The sequence below is a fragment of the Diceros bicornis genome, chromosome 17, assembly GCF_020826845.1.
Source record: "Diceros bicornis minor isolate mBicDic1 chromosome 17, mDicBic1.mat.cur, whole genome shotgun sequence".
Classification (NCBI taxonomy): domain Eukaryota; kingdom Metazoa; phylum Chordata; class Mammalia; order Perissodactyla; family Rhinocerotidae; genus Diceros; species Diceros bicornis.
In genome coordinates, this window is record NC_080756.1 from 59,481,520 (window position 1) to 59,500,191 (window position 18,672).

Genomic DNA, 18,672 nt, shown 5'->3' on the forward strand with positions numbered 1-18,672 from the left:
AAGTAGATATTTTTCTAGAAGGGATTATGTCTATTCCTCCTGTTTAAATAATTTCCAGGAGGAAAAAAACCAGCAATTTAAAGTAGTAGAGTCCTGTCCCCTAAATTGAAACCATTCTGTCATTTCATTTCAAGAATCATCTTTAAATATTCTTTAAATTATTAGAAAGAGATTGGACTACTATTCTTCTTTGCTGTGTGCTTTCTTTTTTTTTTTTTTTTTTTTTTTTTTCCTGCATCTCTTGCTGTTTTGCTAGTTTGATGACCTGACCTGCACTAACTCACCTTCCTCGTTTCTATCACAGGGCTTCCCACCTCGACTGCCACCACAATACCCAGGAGATTCAAATATTGCTCCCTCTTCCAGCGTGGCTTCTGTTTGCATCCCTTCTACAGTCCTATCCCCTCCCATGCCAGCAGAAGCATTGGCTACACCAGGTTACTTTCCTACAGTGGTGCAGCCTTATGTGGAATCAAATCTTTTGGTTCCTGTGGGCAGTATAGGAGGACAGGTTCAAGTGTCCCAACCAGCAGTGAGTTTAGCACAAGCCCCCGCTACATCCTCCCAGCAGGCAGCTCTGGAGGTAAATAGAATTTCTGCATGTTTATATCTAAAACATATGTAATGGGATTAAAATGACAAAGGAGAAACATAGGTTCCCCTGGTTTAGAATTCACTTGGAGACTATTTCAAACTAACTTTTGAATGACTTTTTCTTACAGCAGAATGAAATGCCAATGTGGGGGCCTTGTTGCCACTGGCTGTTCTGTTGGGAAGTGAGTGTGCCTTGGAGAAGATTAACCCTATTAGCACTTCACTTCTCTAGCTAGTACTTTAGCCATTATTCTTATCCTTTCACAAATTCTTGCCATTGGCAGTCATAAGAGTATCTTATCCCGCTGTGCTCCCAGTAATCATTTTTGCCCTACTAGGAGAAAGATCTGAATCATCTTTGCACTTTGCTCTGCCTGCCTTATTGCACACTTCTGGTAAGATGCTGGCTGCATGGCAAGTTGTAGTTTCTCACTACCTAGCAACTATGTTGGCTGATGTCACACCATGCAGTCTATACCAGAGACTAGCTATAGAAACTTCCTTTGGAATTTTAAGACCACTGTCTCTAGATGCTGAATATTGAGAATTACTAGTAAATTTAGTGCTTCTAGGACTTAGGGGAGGGATAAGAAAAAAAAGAGTAGCTTATTGGGGATGGTGAAAAATAAATAAAATATATTACTGCCAAGATTTGAATTATCCTTTCTATTCACAGAGTACTCAGGGAGTCACTCAGGTTGCTCCTCCAGAGCCAGTTCCAGTAGCACAGCCACAACCTACCCAGCCCACCACTTTGGTCTCTTCTATAGACAGGTATGCAAAAGTAAAATTCTCCTTTCTTGACTGGTAGATAGGATGGTGTGAAACTTGAAAATATCAAATATTTAAATATTATATTGTAAACTGAACTTTTGTTTTTTCAAGTGCACATTCAGATGTTGCTTCAGGTATGAGTGATGGCAATGAGAATGTGCCAACATCCAGTGGAAGGCATGAAGGGAGAACCACAAAACGGCATTATCGAAAATCTGTGAGAAGTCGTTCTCGTCATGAAAAGACTTCACGCCCAAAATTGAGAATTTTGAATGTAAGTATTACTGATTTGTGGGTTTCATATAGTTAGTTACTATCATTTAAATATTTCTAGAGCTTAGGTGTATTAATGAAAGTTTGAGATCTTCTCGTCACCTAAATGATATTGTGAAATTTCATATTTCTATGATAAGGTATTACCTTTTAGAAAAAGAATGGAGTTTTAATTTGTAGAACAAAGACTTTATATTCCTTCCAGACTCTTCAGTGGAAAGTAAGTGAGTAGCTCAAAGGCTGATATTTTCTAAATATTTTCTTGCTACCAGTTTAAGAGGCAAAAGTACCTGTGCTTCAAGGAATAGTGGTAACATCAGGCTTAAGTTCAAGTAATAATCTGCATTACTTTCTCAAATTCAGTAGCAAAGCTGAATATGGTCTTCTGAGATATGAAGTACCTTTTCTTTTTTCTTTTTAGGTTTCAAATAAAGGTGACCGAGTAGTAGAATGTCAGTTAGAGACTCACAATCGGAAAATGGTTACATTCAAATTTGATTTAGATGGTGACAACCCTGAGGAGATAGCAACAATTATGGTATGTCTGCATTTAAAGTTCTAAATTTTGCCTCAGAACTTAAGTGTACTATCCCCTGCCCTAGGCAAATCTGTAATATTTTGTCATCTATTTTGACAATTATGTATTTATTTCAATGTGAATGTAACTAGAACATCAAATTTATGATTTAGAGATGTTTTTGTCTAGTACATGTCTGTCTAAATATTGAAGAACTAATATCAAATAAATAATAATGCAAGTGGTATACAGATAGGGCAGAAGTCATGAAAGTGGTGATTGAATGACTTAAAGCTTAAGAAACACTACTAATCAGACTGAAATCGCATTTCTTTTACAGGTGAACAATGACTTTATTCTAGCAATAGAGAGAGAGTCATTTGTGGATCAAGTGAGGGAAATTATTGAAAAAGCTGATGAAATGCTCAGTGAGGATGTCAGTGTGGAACCAGAGGGTGACCAAGGATTGGAGAGTCTACAGGAAAAAGATGACTATGGCTTTTCAGGTTCTCAAGTAAGTTCACCATTACCATAGTGAAGGTTTGTTTATTTAAAATATTTCTAAATAGTGCTAAATTTGCCATGCAAAATGTCCAGTGATATCACATTACACCTATGACTGAGATTATCAAACATGTATATTCTCTTTGCATGTGGCAATTTGCTTTGCCTAATCATTAAGATTGCTTTTGAGAATGAATTACTCACTTTGTTTGTTGTAGAAATTGGAAGGAGAATTCAAACAACCAATTCCTGCATCTTCCATGCCACAGCAAATAGGTGAATTTTTTTTCTTTTCATGTTTGTTCTTACCTTTGATGTAAGAAGTTGTGTGCTAATAATGAAATCTTGAAGCTTCGTGTTGGTGACAATACATATAATAATAATGTGATCAGGTGGTTTGTTTCTTTTTAACCAGGCATTCCTACCAGTTCTTTAACTCAAGTTGTTCATTCTGCCGGAAGACGGTTTATAGTGAGTCCTGTGCCAGAAAGTCGATTACGAGAATCAAAAGTTTTCACCAGTGAAATATCAGATACGGGTAAAGAAGTGATTCTACCGTATGCTTTGTGTAGAATTTTACATAAATTGTACAGTATCTCTGCTATATTGGAAGCTTGGTCATCAAGCAGTAGTTCAAATGATGACATAGACAGTAAAGAAGAGTAGGAAATTGAGACTATAATCAACAGATAAACATATGGAGGATGGAAAAAGATGATGAATAGTGAGAATTAAAGAAAAAGAGCCCAAAAAGACCACCATACTAGATATAGCCCACGTAATAAGTACTGTGTAGATATGGTAGTATGTGTTTGTTTCTCTATTTAGTACTATTGTATATGCTTTGAGGTTACTTTATGTTTTTTTCAGAAATAAATATTCATACAAGCTAGCTTATTTTGATCAAAGCAGTGTTTTACAGCCTATCATTTCCTTGGGAAAGGTTTTAAACCTTGTTGGTATGTGGCACTGTTGGTAATCCAAAAATAGATTTAGGACACTCTTTTAAAACCACCCTTTTAGGGGCCGGCCCCGTGGCATAGTGGTTAAGTGCGCGCGCTCTGCTGCTGGCGACCCGGGTTCAGATCCCGGGCGTGCACCGACACACCACTTGTCAGGCCATGCTGTGGCAGCATCCCATATAAAGGGGAGGAAGATGGGCACGGATGTTAGCCCAGGGCCAGTCTTCCTCGGCAAAATGAGGAGGATTGGCATGGATATTAGCTCAGGGCTGCTCTTCCTCTCACACACACACTAAATCAATAAATATTTTAAAAATAAATAAAATAAAACCACTCTTTTAAAATGGACTGATTCTAAATTTTTTATTTTCCATTGCAGTTGCTGCCTCTACGTCTCATGGTGCTGGAATGAACTTGTCTCACTCTGCTTCATCCCTTAGTCTACAGCAGGCCTTTTCTGAACTTAGACGTACCCAAATGACAGAAGGACCCAATACAGCACCTCCCAACTTTAGTCATACAGGACCAACATTTCCAGTAGCACCTCCTTCCATGAGTGGCGTTGCTGGAGTCTCAACTGCAGCAGCAGCCACACCTTCAGTATCCGTCCCTACAACTAGCTGCCCTCTTAATGACATTTCCACATCAGTAGTTCAGTCTGAGATTATAGTGCCCACTGAAAAAGGAATTGCTGGAGTTGCCACCTGCACAGGTGTAATAATTTCAAGTGGTCTCTCTATACCACCTGCATCTGAATCACCAGTACTTTCCAGCATGGTTTCAAGCATCACAGTACCTGCAGTTGTCTCAATATCAACAACATCCCAGTCAGTTCAGGCTCCCACATCTGGGAGCATTGTTTCTAGTATAGGCACTTTCCCCTGTATATCAGCTTCAACAACTTCAGCCTCTGCAATGGGCAGTCCTGCTGCCCCAGGTGCTAAGCCTCCACCCGTATTATCTCAGCAGGCAGCAGGCAGTACTACTGGGGTAGCCACATTAACATCAGTTTCTACTATCACTCCATTCCCAAGCATAGCTTCACAGCCGCCTCTTCAGCTTAGCAGCAGCACCTCTGCTCCTACTCTAGCTGAAACAGTGGTGATTAGTGCACACTCACTAGATAAAACATCTCATAGCAGTACAACTGGATTGGCTTTGTCCCTCTCTGCATCATCCTCCTCCCCTGGAGCAGGACTATCTAGTTCTGTTTCTCAACCTGGTGGAGTGCATCCTTTGGTCATCTCATCAGCTATAGCTTCTACTCCTGTCCTTCCCCAAGCAGCAGGACCTACTTCTACACCTTTATTACCCCAAGTACCTAGTATACCACCCTTGGCACAACCTGTTGCCAGTGTGCCTGCTGTACAGCAGACACTAATTCATAGTCAGCCTCAACCAGCTTTGCTTCCCAATCAGCCCCATACTCACTGTCCTGAAATAGATGCTGATACACAACCCAAAGCTCCTGGGATTGATGACATAAAGACTCTAGAAGAAAAGCTGCGGTCTCTTTTTAGTGAACACAGTTCATCTGGAGCTCAACATGCCTCTGTCTCACTGGAGACATCATTAGTGGTAGAGACCACTGTCGCGCCAGGCATCCCAACCACTGCTGTTGCACCAAGCAAACTCATGACATCCACTACAAGTACTTGCTTACCACCAACCAGTTTGCCATTAGGAACAACTGGTTTGTCAGTTATACCAGTGGTCACACCTGGGCAGGTTTGTACCCCAGTCAGCTATGTTTCAGCCCCAGTCAGCACTACACCAGGAGTGAAACCTGGAACTGCTCCATCAAAGCCACCTTTAACTAAGGCTCCAGTAAGATTCTTGTTTTGAAATAATTTGATAAGTGTGATCACTTTTTTTCTCCCTAATAAGTGCATTTTTTCAACTCAGCCTTACATACTAGAAATGTAGTTATAAAGATGCCTGGCTTATAGTCAGCTCTCAGTATTTATTAAATAAATTCAAGGTGATTTTAGGGTATATGTACATTGAACACAAGATATTTTCCTTTTGAAATATGGCAGGATTTTTGGGTTAATCATACTGCACAATGTTCTAAGAATGTGTAATAATTGGGTAAAATACAGGCATTTCTTCCTAATTGGTACAAACTGAAGAAATCTGTATCCCAAAAGGGAGCTAAATGCTTCTGCTGACAATTATATATAGTAACAGCAGTTCAAAATCTTTGTTTCAATGAGAATGAAACAAATTTTCTGCTTTGCTTAGATTCCACAGATGTACAATTTGGGGTTTATAAAAAGTTGGAAGTTGGTGATGAATTTGATACAAAGGACGAGAAAAGAATCCAGTCCTAGGAATAAAATAACTAGACAATGTTTTCTAATTCTGCTATGGTGGATTTCCTCTCATTCTGCCATCTTCACTCTCTCTGATCTTCAAATAATACGGCTATATTTTTTCTACTGTATTGAATGTTTCACTTATCTTTCTGCATTGCCATTGATGTGCAGTTCCTTTTACAGTAGGGTAATATATTGGCTTCACTCAGACAAAATACAAATTGCTTGGTAGTAGTAGATTTCTGATGCCTTTTGTTATCAGACTTGCCCCTTGGTTATTTCTGAACTGTTTTGTTTTCTCAGAAAAGTCTTGTTTGTTTTAAGAAAAGCCTGGTAATGCTGTACCAAATAAGTGGCTCAAGAATTTTTCTAGGCTGTGCCTCTCATGTCCATATATAGCCTTCGTTCTCTCAATTTTCCATAAGGAATAACCTTTTACTAAATATTACTATTCATTTTACTGGTATGTCATAGTAACTCCTATGATAGTATCATGGTTATAATGTCCTTTATTTAAGATAGATACCAGAATGTAACCCAGGTGACAAGCATGCCATAACCAGATACATTTTATTCTTATGCTTCTGCATTCGAATTAGTTGATTTGCTCTCCAGTATGTAGTCTTTCCTCTTAGTGTCTCGTGAACTTGAATTTCCCTTCATTGTCTGTAGGTACTGCCAGTGGGTACTGAACTTCCAGCTGGTACTCTACCCAGTGAGCAGCTGCCACCTTTTCCAGGACCTTCATTAACTCAGGTACACCAAAACTTGGCAAATTTCTTTTTGTGCTGTACTTTTTCACAGAGCTTATTTAAATTCTCTGTGTCATGATCTTGGCTTCTGGCTCCTATTTGGTTTTAACTTAGTAACAACTTTCTTTTAAAACAGTGTAGCTAATGACCCAGGCCCTACTTAAAGTAAGAAGCTTCACAGTTGTTTTGTTTGTAATGTTGCTTCAAGTCATCTAGAAAACATTTGATATTAATGTTTTTTCATATCTTATGAAGGAAGAAAATAGCAAAGTTGATATTTTGCTAGACAAATATAACTCCTCCTATCATTCACACTTTTATAAAATAATGAAATTACATTTTAAGTGTGAGATTAGGTTCTAGACCTTTGTGGAAGTAAAAAATTGTATGTAATCAAAATTAACTTTGAAAGTTTCTTAGGAAAGTGTACCATACTGATAACTGGTAATACCCTTTTTCTATGAGTTCAGTGCTACCAGTTTTTTCTTGAGTGTTTGACATTTCTTTCAGTGACCACCTGTTGAAGTAATGGACTTACATATAGGTGGGTTTAAGGGTCATGTTTCATGAAAAATATGTATTATATCTTTAAATACAAAAACCACACAGCTCAGCTAACATGAGATTTCTCACAGAGAAACTGAAACCAGTGACATGAACGTGAGATTTCCATCTCACACTCAGTTGTGCTCATTGGTAGTCGGAATTGCCCGCAATCTTTAAATTATTGTTTCCCCTTCCCACACTACCCTATTACCCTACACATTTAGTTGAATTCCTTTAAGGAAAGTACTCGTTATGAATCCATTATAACCATGAAAAAGCTTCTGACGTGGGACAAGCTAGTAAATGTTGAAACTAAATGAAGAATTTATTTTAGAATTGTATTTAAGAAAAACATAATAAATTGCTAACTTGAGAAGTGTGAATTTGTCCCTGCTTCTTTAATCCCGGATGTACAATAGAACATAATTTAAGGAACTTGCCATAATAAAGTAATAACTCCAACAGAGAAGCCAATCCATCAGCTGCTAAATTTTGAAGAAAATGCATTGTGACAGTCTGTAAATTAGGAGTTTTAAACCTATTTTTTCACTAAAAACTTGTATTCAAATTCCTAAGAGGGCTCAAAATGTGATGAGAAACAGCAAATAAGACGTGGGGCGGGGGGGGTAAGTGGATAGTGCCTGCATGTAGAGTGAGAAGCATAAATGAAGGCTGTGGAAGAATAGGATGATAGAAGCCCAAATAGATGTGGGATTAGAGACTGTGGCAAAGGATAAAAGTTATGGCCTTGGGGTGGGTGATAGTAAGACTTGATTAACAAAATGGGATGCCCAACCTCCAGTTACTCCTTGCTGCCGTCTATAGGATATAAGAGTATAGATTGTTAAGACCTGAAGAAAAAAATAATATTCCTTTATAGTGACAGAATATGTTAATGTCATCTTTTATTCATAAGGACAAGTTCTCAGAAAGATGTACCAAACTGAAAAAGAAAATAGGGAGCATGTGATACAATTAATCTACCAATAGATCTTGATACATTTTTCAGAATATACTTTTAAGGAGAGGACAAATAGACAACTTTTCTATCACTTTAAGTAACATCAAACAGAAGGTAAGAAAGAAGACTTCAAAACTGTAAAAACATAAATGTAACTGAATTTATCTAAGGCTTGCGAGATTGACATAAAATTTTGAGAGGATGGTAAATCATTCAAGCAGTATAACTGAGTTGAACTTAGTATATTGAGTTTTATATTCAGTGAATAGACAAATGTTATACTGTGTCAATCTAAAGCATAAAACGGTATATCCTATATAAATTGGCTATATATAGTGGCTCTGAATATACCAAAGACCTATACTTACTGTGGCTGTTTTCATTTAGTCCCAGCAACCTTTGGAAGATCTTGATGCTCAATTGAGAAGAACACTTAGTCCAGAGACTGTTGCAGTGACATCTGCAGTTGGTGTAAGTTTTGAAAATCTTAATGAAATCTTCCTATAAGTCTAGTGTATTTTATTCCTGGAACATAAACTGTAACCTAGACCATTATTAATACCTTTAACATGTATTTGGAGTCTTTGCTTGTTTCAGCCAACAGAAATGAGACAGATTAATGAAAGATTAACACTGACCCAGTGTAACTATGGAAAATATTTGATTTGAAAGATACTTTTCTTGTCTTACCTCTGGTTAGAATTATACTACAGATCAATCCTATGGATTTTGTATTTATGCTTTGGAGGAGGCTATACTTTAAAATTTTAACTTCTTTTAGGCTTGTAACACAGTAACATTCTGATTAAAACTACTTTTCTATGAATATCCAAGTTATAATTTCAAGTATCCCATGAGAAAAATTAAGCAAGCAACATAGAAGGATTAAGACTCAAAATTTCTTCTTAAAAATCTCTTTCTTTACATCAGACTTATTTTTAGGCTGTAAAAAAAAAAAAAACAAATTGCCTCAGACATGTGTTTCTTCACATATACTGTCTTTCTTTCTGCCTTCTGTAAAGACCAGAGGAAAGGCAGCAGGACAAAAGTTTGAGTGACTAAAGCTAAAGATTTTGTGGTATCTGTGTGTGTGTGTTTTGCAGCCGGTGTCTGTGGTGGCTCCAACAGCAGTTATGGAAGCAGCAGCACAGCCTCAGAAGGATGGTGAGAATCATCCTTCTTCCTCTTATATCACGGCTTCCAGACCTCCCTATAATTGATTATATTGACTAAATAGTCAATATAGTCAAGAAAGATATTCTTGAGAATCTAGGTGTATTTGAGACTATTTTAAAGAACACTTTTATGTATTTCATGACCAAGGAGCATTGATACTAATATCTAGAACATATAATATTAGCAAATTAATGAATCTTTTACGTTGGTATTTTTGGGGGGTAGGGAGAATGCAAGGGGTAATGATAGTTTCTTAGCATAAGACCCTTTGATCCTTGCTAACTAAGGCAGATCAGGAAATTCAAGCATCTTTATAAAAGTTAGTTTACTGGTAACCTCTTGGCTTCCGTGACACTGGATATATAGAGATACAGATAAGCTTGAACAGCATAGATAGTAGAAATACAAATGTAAGATTTCAATTAATCATTTGAAACATTATTTTTATCTATTTCCAGTGTCTTTAGAATTGCCATGTCCATAAATATAATCTCTTTAGAAAGGCATATTTCCAACTTAATTTTGTAAAAATTATCTATACCAACTTAAATATTTTATTAGAACTTTTATCACCATGTGCTTAGTCATAAGTTCACATCAACTACTACTGTTCTCAAGTTTTGTTTTGAATGTCTTCACCACATCATCAGTCCCACACAACCAAGGAATTTTAAGCTATTTTTTGTCACCTTTTCCTTCAGAATCATTTATATTCAAAAGTGAAAATGATTAAATATGAACTATACTGAGTGTGATTTTATATAGCACATGCTTAATTTCCCTTTTTACAGTATATCCATTCCCTCACCACCACCTGAAATAAATGTACTTTCCTGTGTAACTATTAATAAGATTACCTGATTACTCTTACTTCTTGTCTTCCTTAAATGCTAAATTTCACTTAAAACCTCTCTAAATTAAATTATTTTTAAGACAATAACATTCTGAATTGGCTCTCTTCATTTTAAAAGAAGTGACTTGAAAATCAATGAAACAGAATAAAAAGTCTAGAAAATGACAAACTAAAAGGGCAGAATATGAAAAAGGTCGCCTATCAAATTAGTGAGGAAAAGATGGGATATTTCAATAAATAGTTTGGGACAACTGGACAGCCATCTGAAAAAAAGCAAAGATTGATTGCTAGCCTAGATCAAAATAAATTCCAGATGGATCAAAAATGAAATATGATATCATAAAATAGTATATAAAATAAGGAAACATAAAAGGAATATTTTTCTTTTTTTGTTTTTTATCTAGAGCAGGGTCGACAAACTTTTTCTGGAAAAGGCAAGAAAGTAAATATTTTAGGCTTTACTGGCCATATAGTCTCTGTCACAACTACTCAAATCTCCTATAATAGCCCAGAAGCAATAAATAATACATAAATGAATGAGTTTGGCTTTGTTTCAATAAAATTTATTTACAAAGACAAGCAGTGGGCTGAATTTGGTCCATAGATCATAGTTTGCTGATCCTTGATATATAGAAAGGTGTTATTATGTTTACTACCCAACCCAGAAGCAGTAATAGATCTAAATTTTCTGCATGGGGAAAAAAATGCGGTTAGGTCCAAAGATAAATGGAAAACTGGGAAATGTGTGTGTGTGTATTCATATCACAAAAAGGACTGGCTTTGCTAATATAAAGAGTTTTATAAATTCAGCATGGACCAAAAAATAATCAAAAGGTATGGAAAAACGAAACTTAGACGTGAAAATATTTAACTTCCTTCATGATAAGAGAAATGCAAAGTGAAACTACAAGTGATTGCATTTCTCACCTCTCATTGGCAAATTCAGAAGTTTAGTAGCCACCAGTGACTTGGTACAGTCTCTTTGGAGATGAGTTTAGTAAAGTCTATCAAAATTTTAAATGGAAATGATTCAGCACTTCCATTCTTAGGTATTTATTCCACAGATCTATAAGAAAATATTCATTAGTGCACTTATATAATAGCAAGAAGTTCTGAATGACTTAAATGTCCGTCAGTAGAAGCCTAGTTAAAATATGGTACATTAACAAAAGTATACATATGATGCATACATATAGTACAATACTATGCAGCCATTAAAAAGAATGAGATATTGATATGGAATGATCTCTAAGTTATATCATTAAGTGAAAATATCAAAATCAGTATTCTACTAGTTGTAGAAAATAAAGAAAATTCTGGTATGTATCTACATTATCTCTAAAAAGAAACTCAAACAAGTGATTGTCCCTAGAAAGGAAGACCTAGATGGCTTTAAAGTTGCTCAAAACTACTCATCGGTGATTCTGACACCTGTACTTTCATGTTCTAGGATGTCGCCTAAGTGCCTAATCCAGTTTGCCATACGTAGTTTTCATTTAAAAATGGGTCTTTAATATCCTAGTATCCTATAATATTCTAATCCTTTAATATCCTTTTAAAATCTCATTGTTCCCTTCATTTATTTATATCTTTGAGTTAAAGAATGAATAATTGAGTTCTTACTGCTTGTTAACCTTAGTTTTAATCATATCTCCTAATGTTGTCGTTAAGCTGTGAAGCTGCTTTGCTTATATGTAACTTTTATTCTTTCAAACAATGACATATCATCTGTCCATGTGTAAAAGGAAAGGTAGAGGGTTAATGATATATTTTCAGACTTTGACAGTTTTTGTGTCTGTGTGTCTGTGTGTGTGTGAGGAAGACCAGACCTAAGCTAACATCTGATGCCAATCCTCCTCTTTTTTGCTGAGGAAGACTGGCCCTGGGCTAACATCCGCGCCCATCTTCCTCTACTTCCTATGGGACACCACCACAGCATGGCTTAACAAGCGGTGCATCCGTGCATGCCCGGGATCCGAACCGGCAAATCCCGGGCTGCCGCAGCGGAGCACACACGCAACCGCTTGCGCCACCAGGCAGGCCCTGGGACTGTGACAGTTTTTCACAAACAGTATAATCTTTCATACTAAAGGTATCTTGTAGGAGAGCAAACAATAACTGTTTCGCCTTGTTGGACAAAGCCTAAGGGGAAAAGGAGATAAGAAGTTTTCCTTGCTTCTAAAGACTTTCCTCATCTGATACGTAGTTTCATTTTGCTGTATTTCTGGCCAAAGGGAAAAGAAGCTAACTAAAAAGAGATGCTAATTTAAGTTCTTTTCATTCTCCATGTATTGGTTTCAGTTTCTCAAGTCACAGAAGGTCCTGTCCCGGCAACTACTTCAGGAACTGGTGTTTTTAAGATGGGGCGATTTCAGGTAAGACAATCACTTCTTCTTGATTCCCTCTTTTGGGGGAGTGTGTATATAATAAAATTATTACCTACCTTTCTGGATATAATTGCCAATTAATTCAATGATATGTTTCTTTTATAAAGCTGTTTATCACTTTCCCCTCTTAAAAATAATACATGCTGGGGCTGACCTGGTAGCATAGTAGTTAAGTGTGTGTGCTCTGCTTTGGTGGCCCGGGGTTCGCAGATTCAGATCCTGGGCATGGAACTACCCACCACTTAATCAAGCCACACACTGGCAGGGGTCCCACGTATAAAGTAGAGGAAGATGGGCATGGATGTCAGCCCAGGGCCAGTCTTCCTCAGCAAAAAGAGGATTGGCAACAGATGTTAGCTCAGGGCTAATCTTCCTCACCAAAAAATAATAATAATAATAATACACGCTAATTAGAGAAAATATACAATACTTAGAATAGTAGAGAAACAGTAGATAGCCATGCTATCTGCCCATCCTTCTGCTACCCCAGGATTACTTTTTTGGGATCTATTTCCTTCCATTCCATTCCTCAGATAAACATGTGTATATCTAAAATTGACCCTGCTTCTCCTCTGAATATATTTTGTATTTTTTTTCCCATCTAGTATTTGCTTTACCTAACCAGTCTCCTATTGTTAATCATTAGGTTGTTTCTAATTTTTCCAACATAATAAGTAAAGTAATAGTAAACATCTTTGTATATAAAAAACATTTTCCATGTTTAGGATAATTTTCTTGGGATTAATTTCTGAAGTGAAAATACTGAGTCAGCATCAAGTGATACCATATCGTTTTTATTTTCCCAGCTGGCCCAAGAAGTGAACATTTTCTGGCTTTTAGTATGTAGCGCCAAATGAGCTTTGAAAAATCTTTTTTTTTTCTTTCACTGCTTTTGCGATGACTTTCTGATTAATCTTATAATAGCATTTGGAGTTGGGGATATTAGGTGTTATTTTTCTCATTTGTAAACTGAGGTTCTGAGAGTTTATAGCTGGGCTGAGTTTGTATTTATAATATATGGACAAACTAGGACAAAGATCTGGATCCTCCTTTTAGTAGCAGTTAGTTGTGTAGATTCTTGAAGCTTAGCTGGCGTTTAACATTTATTAGATTTCATCTTTGTAGTTTTTCTCTTTTTTTTGGTTGCCAATCCTCCTATTTTTTTGCTTGAGGAAGATTAGCCTTGAACTAACATCTGTGCTATCTTCCTCTACTTTGTATGTGGGTCATCGCCACAAGGTGCCTTGACGAGTGGTGTAGGTCCATGCTCGAGATTCGAACCTGGGAACCAGAGCCACCAAAGTAGAGCACACCAGACACACTGGACCTCTACCAGTACACCAGGGGGCCGGCCCCTGTAGTTTTTCTTATTCACAAGCAGCCTTCAAGATTCCATGACCTGTTGATTTTTGTATTTTCACTAAGACCTGAATCTGAGTCCTGTGCATACCATGAAATATGAAAGTAAATCATTTACTTAGTAAGCTTAGCCAAGCACTCAGAATCTACATCTAATCTGTACATCTCAGTACAGATAGTTTCTTCTTTATAATGATAGTCACTTTATTTTCACAGTCAAAGATGGACTGTGTAAACAGATAATCAGCCTACTGACTGACTGGGAAATAAAGTGATTCAATTTTTTTATGGTCCATTTTAAAAATTGAATATCAGGGACTTTGTTTTTTAATCTCACTTTGGTCTCATCCCATCAGGTTTCAGTTGCAATGGATGATGCCCAGAAAGAGGGTAAAATTAAGTCAGAAGATGCAAAGTCTGTTCATTTTGAATCCAGCACTTCAGAGTCCTCAGTGCTATCAAGTAGTAGTCCAGAAAGTACCCTGGTGAAGCCAGAGCCTAATGGGATAACCATTCATGGCATCTCTTCGGATATGCCAGATAGTGCCCACAAAACTCCTGCCTCAGAAGCAAAGTCAGAAACTGGGCAGCCTACCAAGGTTGGACGTTTTCAGGTGACAACTACGGCAAACAAAGTAGGTCGTTTCTCTGTATCAAAAACTGAAGACAAGATTGCTGAGGTAAAGAAAGAGGGATCGATGGCATCTCCTCCTTTTGTGGATTTGGAACAAGCTGTTCTTCCTGCTGTGATACCAAAGAAAGAAAAACCTGAACTGTCGGAGCCTTCTCATCTTAACGGGCCGTCGTCTGACCTGGAGGCTGCCTTCCTAAGTAGGGATGCGGATGATGGTTCGGGTAGTCCACACTCCCCCCATCAGCTGAGCTCAAAGAGCCTTCCTGTCCAAAATCTAAGTCAAAGCCTTAGTAATTCATTCAACTCCTCTTACATGAGTAGTGACAATGAGTCAGATATTGAAGATGAAGACTTAAAGTTAGAGCTGCGACGACTACGAGAAAAGTAAGTATATTTTCTCCTGCGAGAGAATAATAACACGATTGTATTAAGACCAGCTCCTGGTGCCTAGATTAGTATTCTTTTCACTGCAATATGCTTCTATCTCATTTCTTTTAAAGAGAGGGTGATATGCAAAAACTAGTTATCTGAATGTAGTTCTCATTGAGTCTCTTGTACTCATACGAACCAATGGCATCTCTAGTTATAGAACTCCTTCAGCACCTTTGTATTAGTGTTACTGTATTATTATCATTATTAACCTAATCCTAGCTATTTACTAGTCTACCAAATGAATCTGGTAATGGCACTGAGATATGGATGATGTTGACAGCTTTTTTGGTCATATTTAACAAACTGGATCAGAGTAGCAAATTCAGTACTCCTACATATAGCCTCTAAAGTCAGGGTATCTTTTCCTCCTAACACATCAGCAATCATTTGTTGTTGGCTAGGAGCTTGTCGGAATTTGGCTTAGATAATGGAGGCCAGCAAGATGTACTGACAAACTAGAATCTCAAGGTAGTGGAAATTAGATTAAGTACATTTAGGGAAAAGATTCATGAGTAAGTAAATACTTGAATCGGAGGTCAAAGAATATGTTAATTCAAAAATATTATAACCACCTTTTTCAAACAAGAATTATGTTTGGTTATCTTTCATAGACATCTTAAAGAGATTCAAGACCTGCAGAGTCGCCAGAAGCATGAAATTGAATCTTTGTATACCAAACTGGGCAAGGTTCCCCCTGCTGTCATTATTCCTCCAGCTGCCCCCCTTTCAGGGAGAAGAAGGCGACCCACTAAAAGCAAAGGCAGCAAATCTAGTCGCAGCAGTTCCTTGGGGAATAAAAGCCCCCAGCTTTCAGGTAAAAAGCCCTGGACCAGGTCAGCCACGGCTGTCCCATCTCTTGTTTCTGTCTCCAACTATATATAATCTATTGAACATTTGCTGTTTTTGTTAAATTTCAAAGGAGTTTGACTTTCTTAATAATCTTGTTTCGTTTACCTCTTTAATCCCCATATTTATAGTACCTCTTTTTGAGTGTATGGGAGTAGACTCTGTGCGTACAATGGCTTATTCCATTGTAATCCATATTGCTGTCTACTGGTAGTCTTCATTTATAGTTCCTAAGGATAAAACATTTAGCTTTGCCTGGTAATTCATATAACTCACACTTCACCAAACTCTTGGGCAGTTGGAAGAAAATACATTGTTCTCTATTTAGTAAAGTTCAGGTAGATTCTTCATTTTAATGAATGAATTGGTGATAATTGCAACTGGATGAGTATAAATTTCATATAGCTATTTGGGTATGTCTTGAGAGGTAATTTCCTTGATTAAAGTTTTTATTTCGTTCATCTATGTTGGAATAAAGAACTTGCTAGTGGTTGTAATCAAAAAACAACATTTCATATAGCTATTTGGGTATGTCTTGAGAGGTAATTTCCTTGATTAAAGTTTTTATTTCGTTCATCTATGTTGGAATAAAGAACTTGCTAGTGGTTGTAATCAAAAAAATAGTTAAATCATAATCTCTTGTTAATAAACTATAGTTTGTCTATTTTAATCATGGTAGGTTTTACATTTTGGTGAAATTATGGTAATGTTAACAGATAATTAGTTGAAAAGTGAAAAGGATTGAAATAAGTTTAAACCTCATATTTGCTCTCCAGGTCTAATTTAAATATGTTGGAGAGCAGTTGCAAACTTCATAGCAGCTTTCCATCTTCTGGAAGCTTTCAGAGACCCAAACCTTTTCTCTAGCACATTAGAATCAATCCATTAGTAGAGATATGATTATAAGAGATATCAGGTAATTTAGATTCTGATCCCAATTTTGACGTACTTTTTGAGTGGACTTCTGTTCCACTAGTTACTAGGGCACAGAGAAGTTAGTCAATTTCAAGACACTTGACTAGCGATTGAAAGCCACCTACTAAGAACAATTTTAAATATACATTATTCTAGTCATCTGCATTACTTTTTGATACCTCTTATACTTGATCTGACACATGCTTACAAGAAAGACTAAGTAGAGACTGCCTACCAAACCTATTTGTATCATGATCCAACTCAGTGTCTTATAATAGGGTAAAAAAAGCCATCATGGAATTGCACAATGGACTTCCCTCGTATCCACTGCATGTTCTAGTCTTCTTACTCAGCTCAGACTTGTGAACCATCTAGGTTATCTAAAGCTAAAAAACCTTTTGGGATAGTTTATCCTATGGCCCTGAAGCTCCTGTGATTCCTCACTTCCCCTCCTGTTAGTGAGGCTTTTGTTCTTTCTTCAGTTACAGCTTTTGACCCATTATTAATCACTCAGTGGGACAAAGTGGAGGAATAAGAGCAGTGCCTATTAAGTGCATTGGGAAGGTGGTACACATTTATTCATGCTGCTTTATCTTTTGGCAGGTAACCTGTCTGGTCAGAGTGCAGCTTCAGTCTTGCACCCCCAGCAGACCCTCCACCCTCCTGGCAACATCCCAGACACTGGGCAGAATCAGCTGTTACAGCCCCTTAAGGCATCTCCCTCCAGTGACAACCTCTATTCAGCCTTCACCAGTGATGGTGCCATTTCAGTACCAAGCCTTTCTGCTCCAGGTCAAGGTAAGAAATCAGAGCAACCATCATCTTCCAAAAACATTAAAATGGAGATATTGCCATATCTGGAACAAAAGCCTGATGAGTCACGTATTGTTAAGGTGGGTTGGAAGACCAGCTGACCAGAACACAGCCTGTGTATTGCACATTTAGGGATCTTTGGGTTGAAACAGGAAGTTGGGTGATGATTAGATTAGGTGGGCTTGTTGCTCCCATCAGGTGAAATAGCTTTCTTCAAGGGATTACAGTAACAAATTACATCTGCCGCCTATATGAGGACTTAACTAAATAAATGACTCATTTGTGATTGGAACTTAAGCTTTAATACTAGACTGAGGGGCAGCCCCGTGACTTAGCAGTTAAGTGTGCACACTCCGCTACTGGCGGCCCAGGTTCGAATCCCTGGCACGCACCGACTCACCGCTTCTCCGGCAATGCTGAGGCCGCATCCCACATACAGCAGCTAGAAGGATGTGCAACTACGACATACAACTATCTACTGGGGCTTTGGGGAAAAAAAAAAAAAAGGAGGAGGATTGGCAGTAGATCTTAGCTTAGAGCCGGTCTTCCTCAGCACAAAAAAAAAAAAAGAGGAGGATTAGCACAGATGTTAGCTCAGAGCTGATCTTCCTCACAAAAAAAGAAAAAAAAAGTACTAGACTGAGAATTCCTGGACCAAATTCTAAGGAGTTTTAGCAGTTTCTGAAAGCTAGTGCATTTGCTTAGCCGGTGTAGACTTTTTCAACTTCTAAGTTTGAGAGTAGCATACTAAGATGAATAGCCCTGCAATTCAGGTTTTTATCCATAATCTACTTTCCAGATATAGTTTTGTTTATTAATGATCACTCAAAACATTCCTATAGAGGAAAAAGCTTCTAGTAACGTTAGGTTAGAACACAAATTGAAAGGAGTTGGGTGTCTGGGTAGAAAAGAATGAAAGAAAATGTAGATAACTAGCATAGGTGCTTTTGCCACAATATCACAGAAATTAACCATTAGATCATCTCTTCACAAGATGAATGTACTTGTTGGTAGGAGTGCAAACTAGCTAACGTTATTCCCACTGGGAAAAGCTTC

General features: G+C 37.4%; 1 protein-coding gene across 8 annotated transcripts in view; it reads left to right on the plus strand.

Annotated features, from left to right (window-relative positions):
• Positions 1-18,672, plus strand: part of WNK1 (WNK lysine deficient protein kinase 1) — a 162,762-nt gene that overhangs the window by 136,416 nt on the left and 7,674 nt on the right. For 3 of the 8 annotated variants that reach the window (XM_058559090.1, XM_058559094.1, XM_058559092.1), the window contains 16 exons: positions 305-583; positions 723-776; positions 1,271-1,368; positions 1,480-1,642; positions 2,063-2,179; positions 2,499-2,672; positions 2,881-2,938; positions 3,078-3,200; positions 4,004-5,451; positions 6,615-6,698; positions 8,589-8,672; positions 9,305-9,365; positions 12,532-12,605; positions 14,333-14,994; positions 15,654-15,856; positions 17,407-17,601. In XM_058559090.1, coding sequence (XP_058415073.1) covers positions 305-583; positions 723-776; positions 1,271-1,368; positions 1,480-1,642; positions 2,063-2,179; positions 2,499-2,672; positions 2,881-2,938; positions 3,078-3,200; positions 4,004-5,451; positions 6,615-6,698; positions 8,589-8,672; positions 9,305-9,365; positions 12,532-12,605; positions 14,333-14,994; positions 15,654-15,856; positions 17,407-17,601 — 3,877 coding nt within the window. The remainder of the gene's footprint in view (positions 1-304; positions 584-722; positions 777-1,270; positions 1,369-1,479; positions 1,643-2,062; positions 2,180-2,498; positions 2,673-2,880; positions 2,939-3,077; positions 3,201-4,003; positions 5,452-6,614; positions 6,699-8,588; positions 8,673-9,304; positions 9,366-12,531; positions 12,606-14,332; positions 14,995-15,653; positions 15,857-17,406; positions 17,602-18,672) is intronic. The other 5 variants (XM_058559098.1, XM_058559093.1, XM_058559095.1 and 2 more) reach the window with 2 other exon arrangements.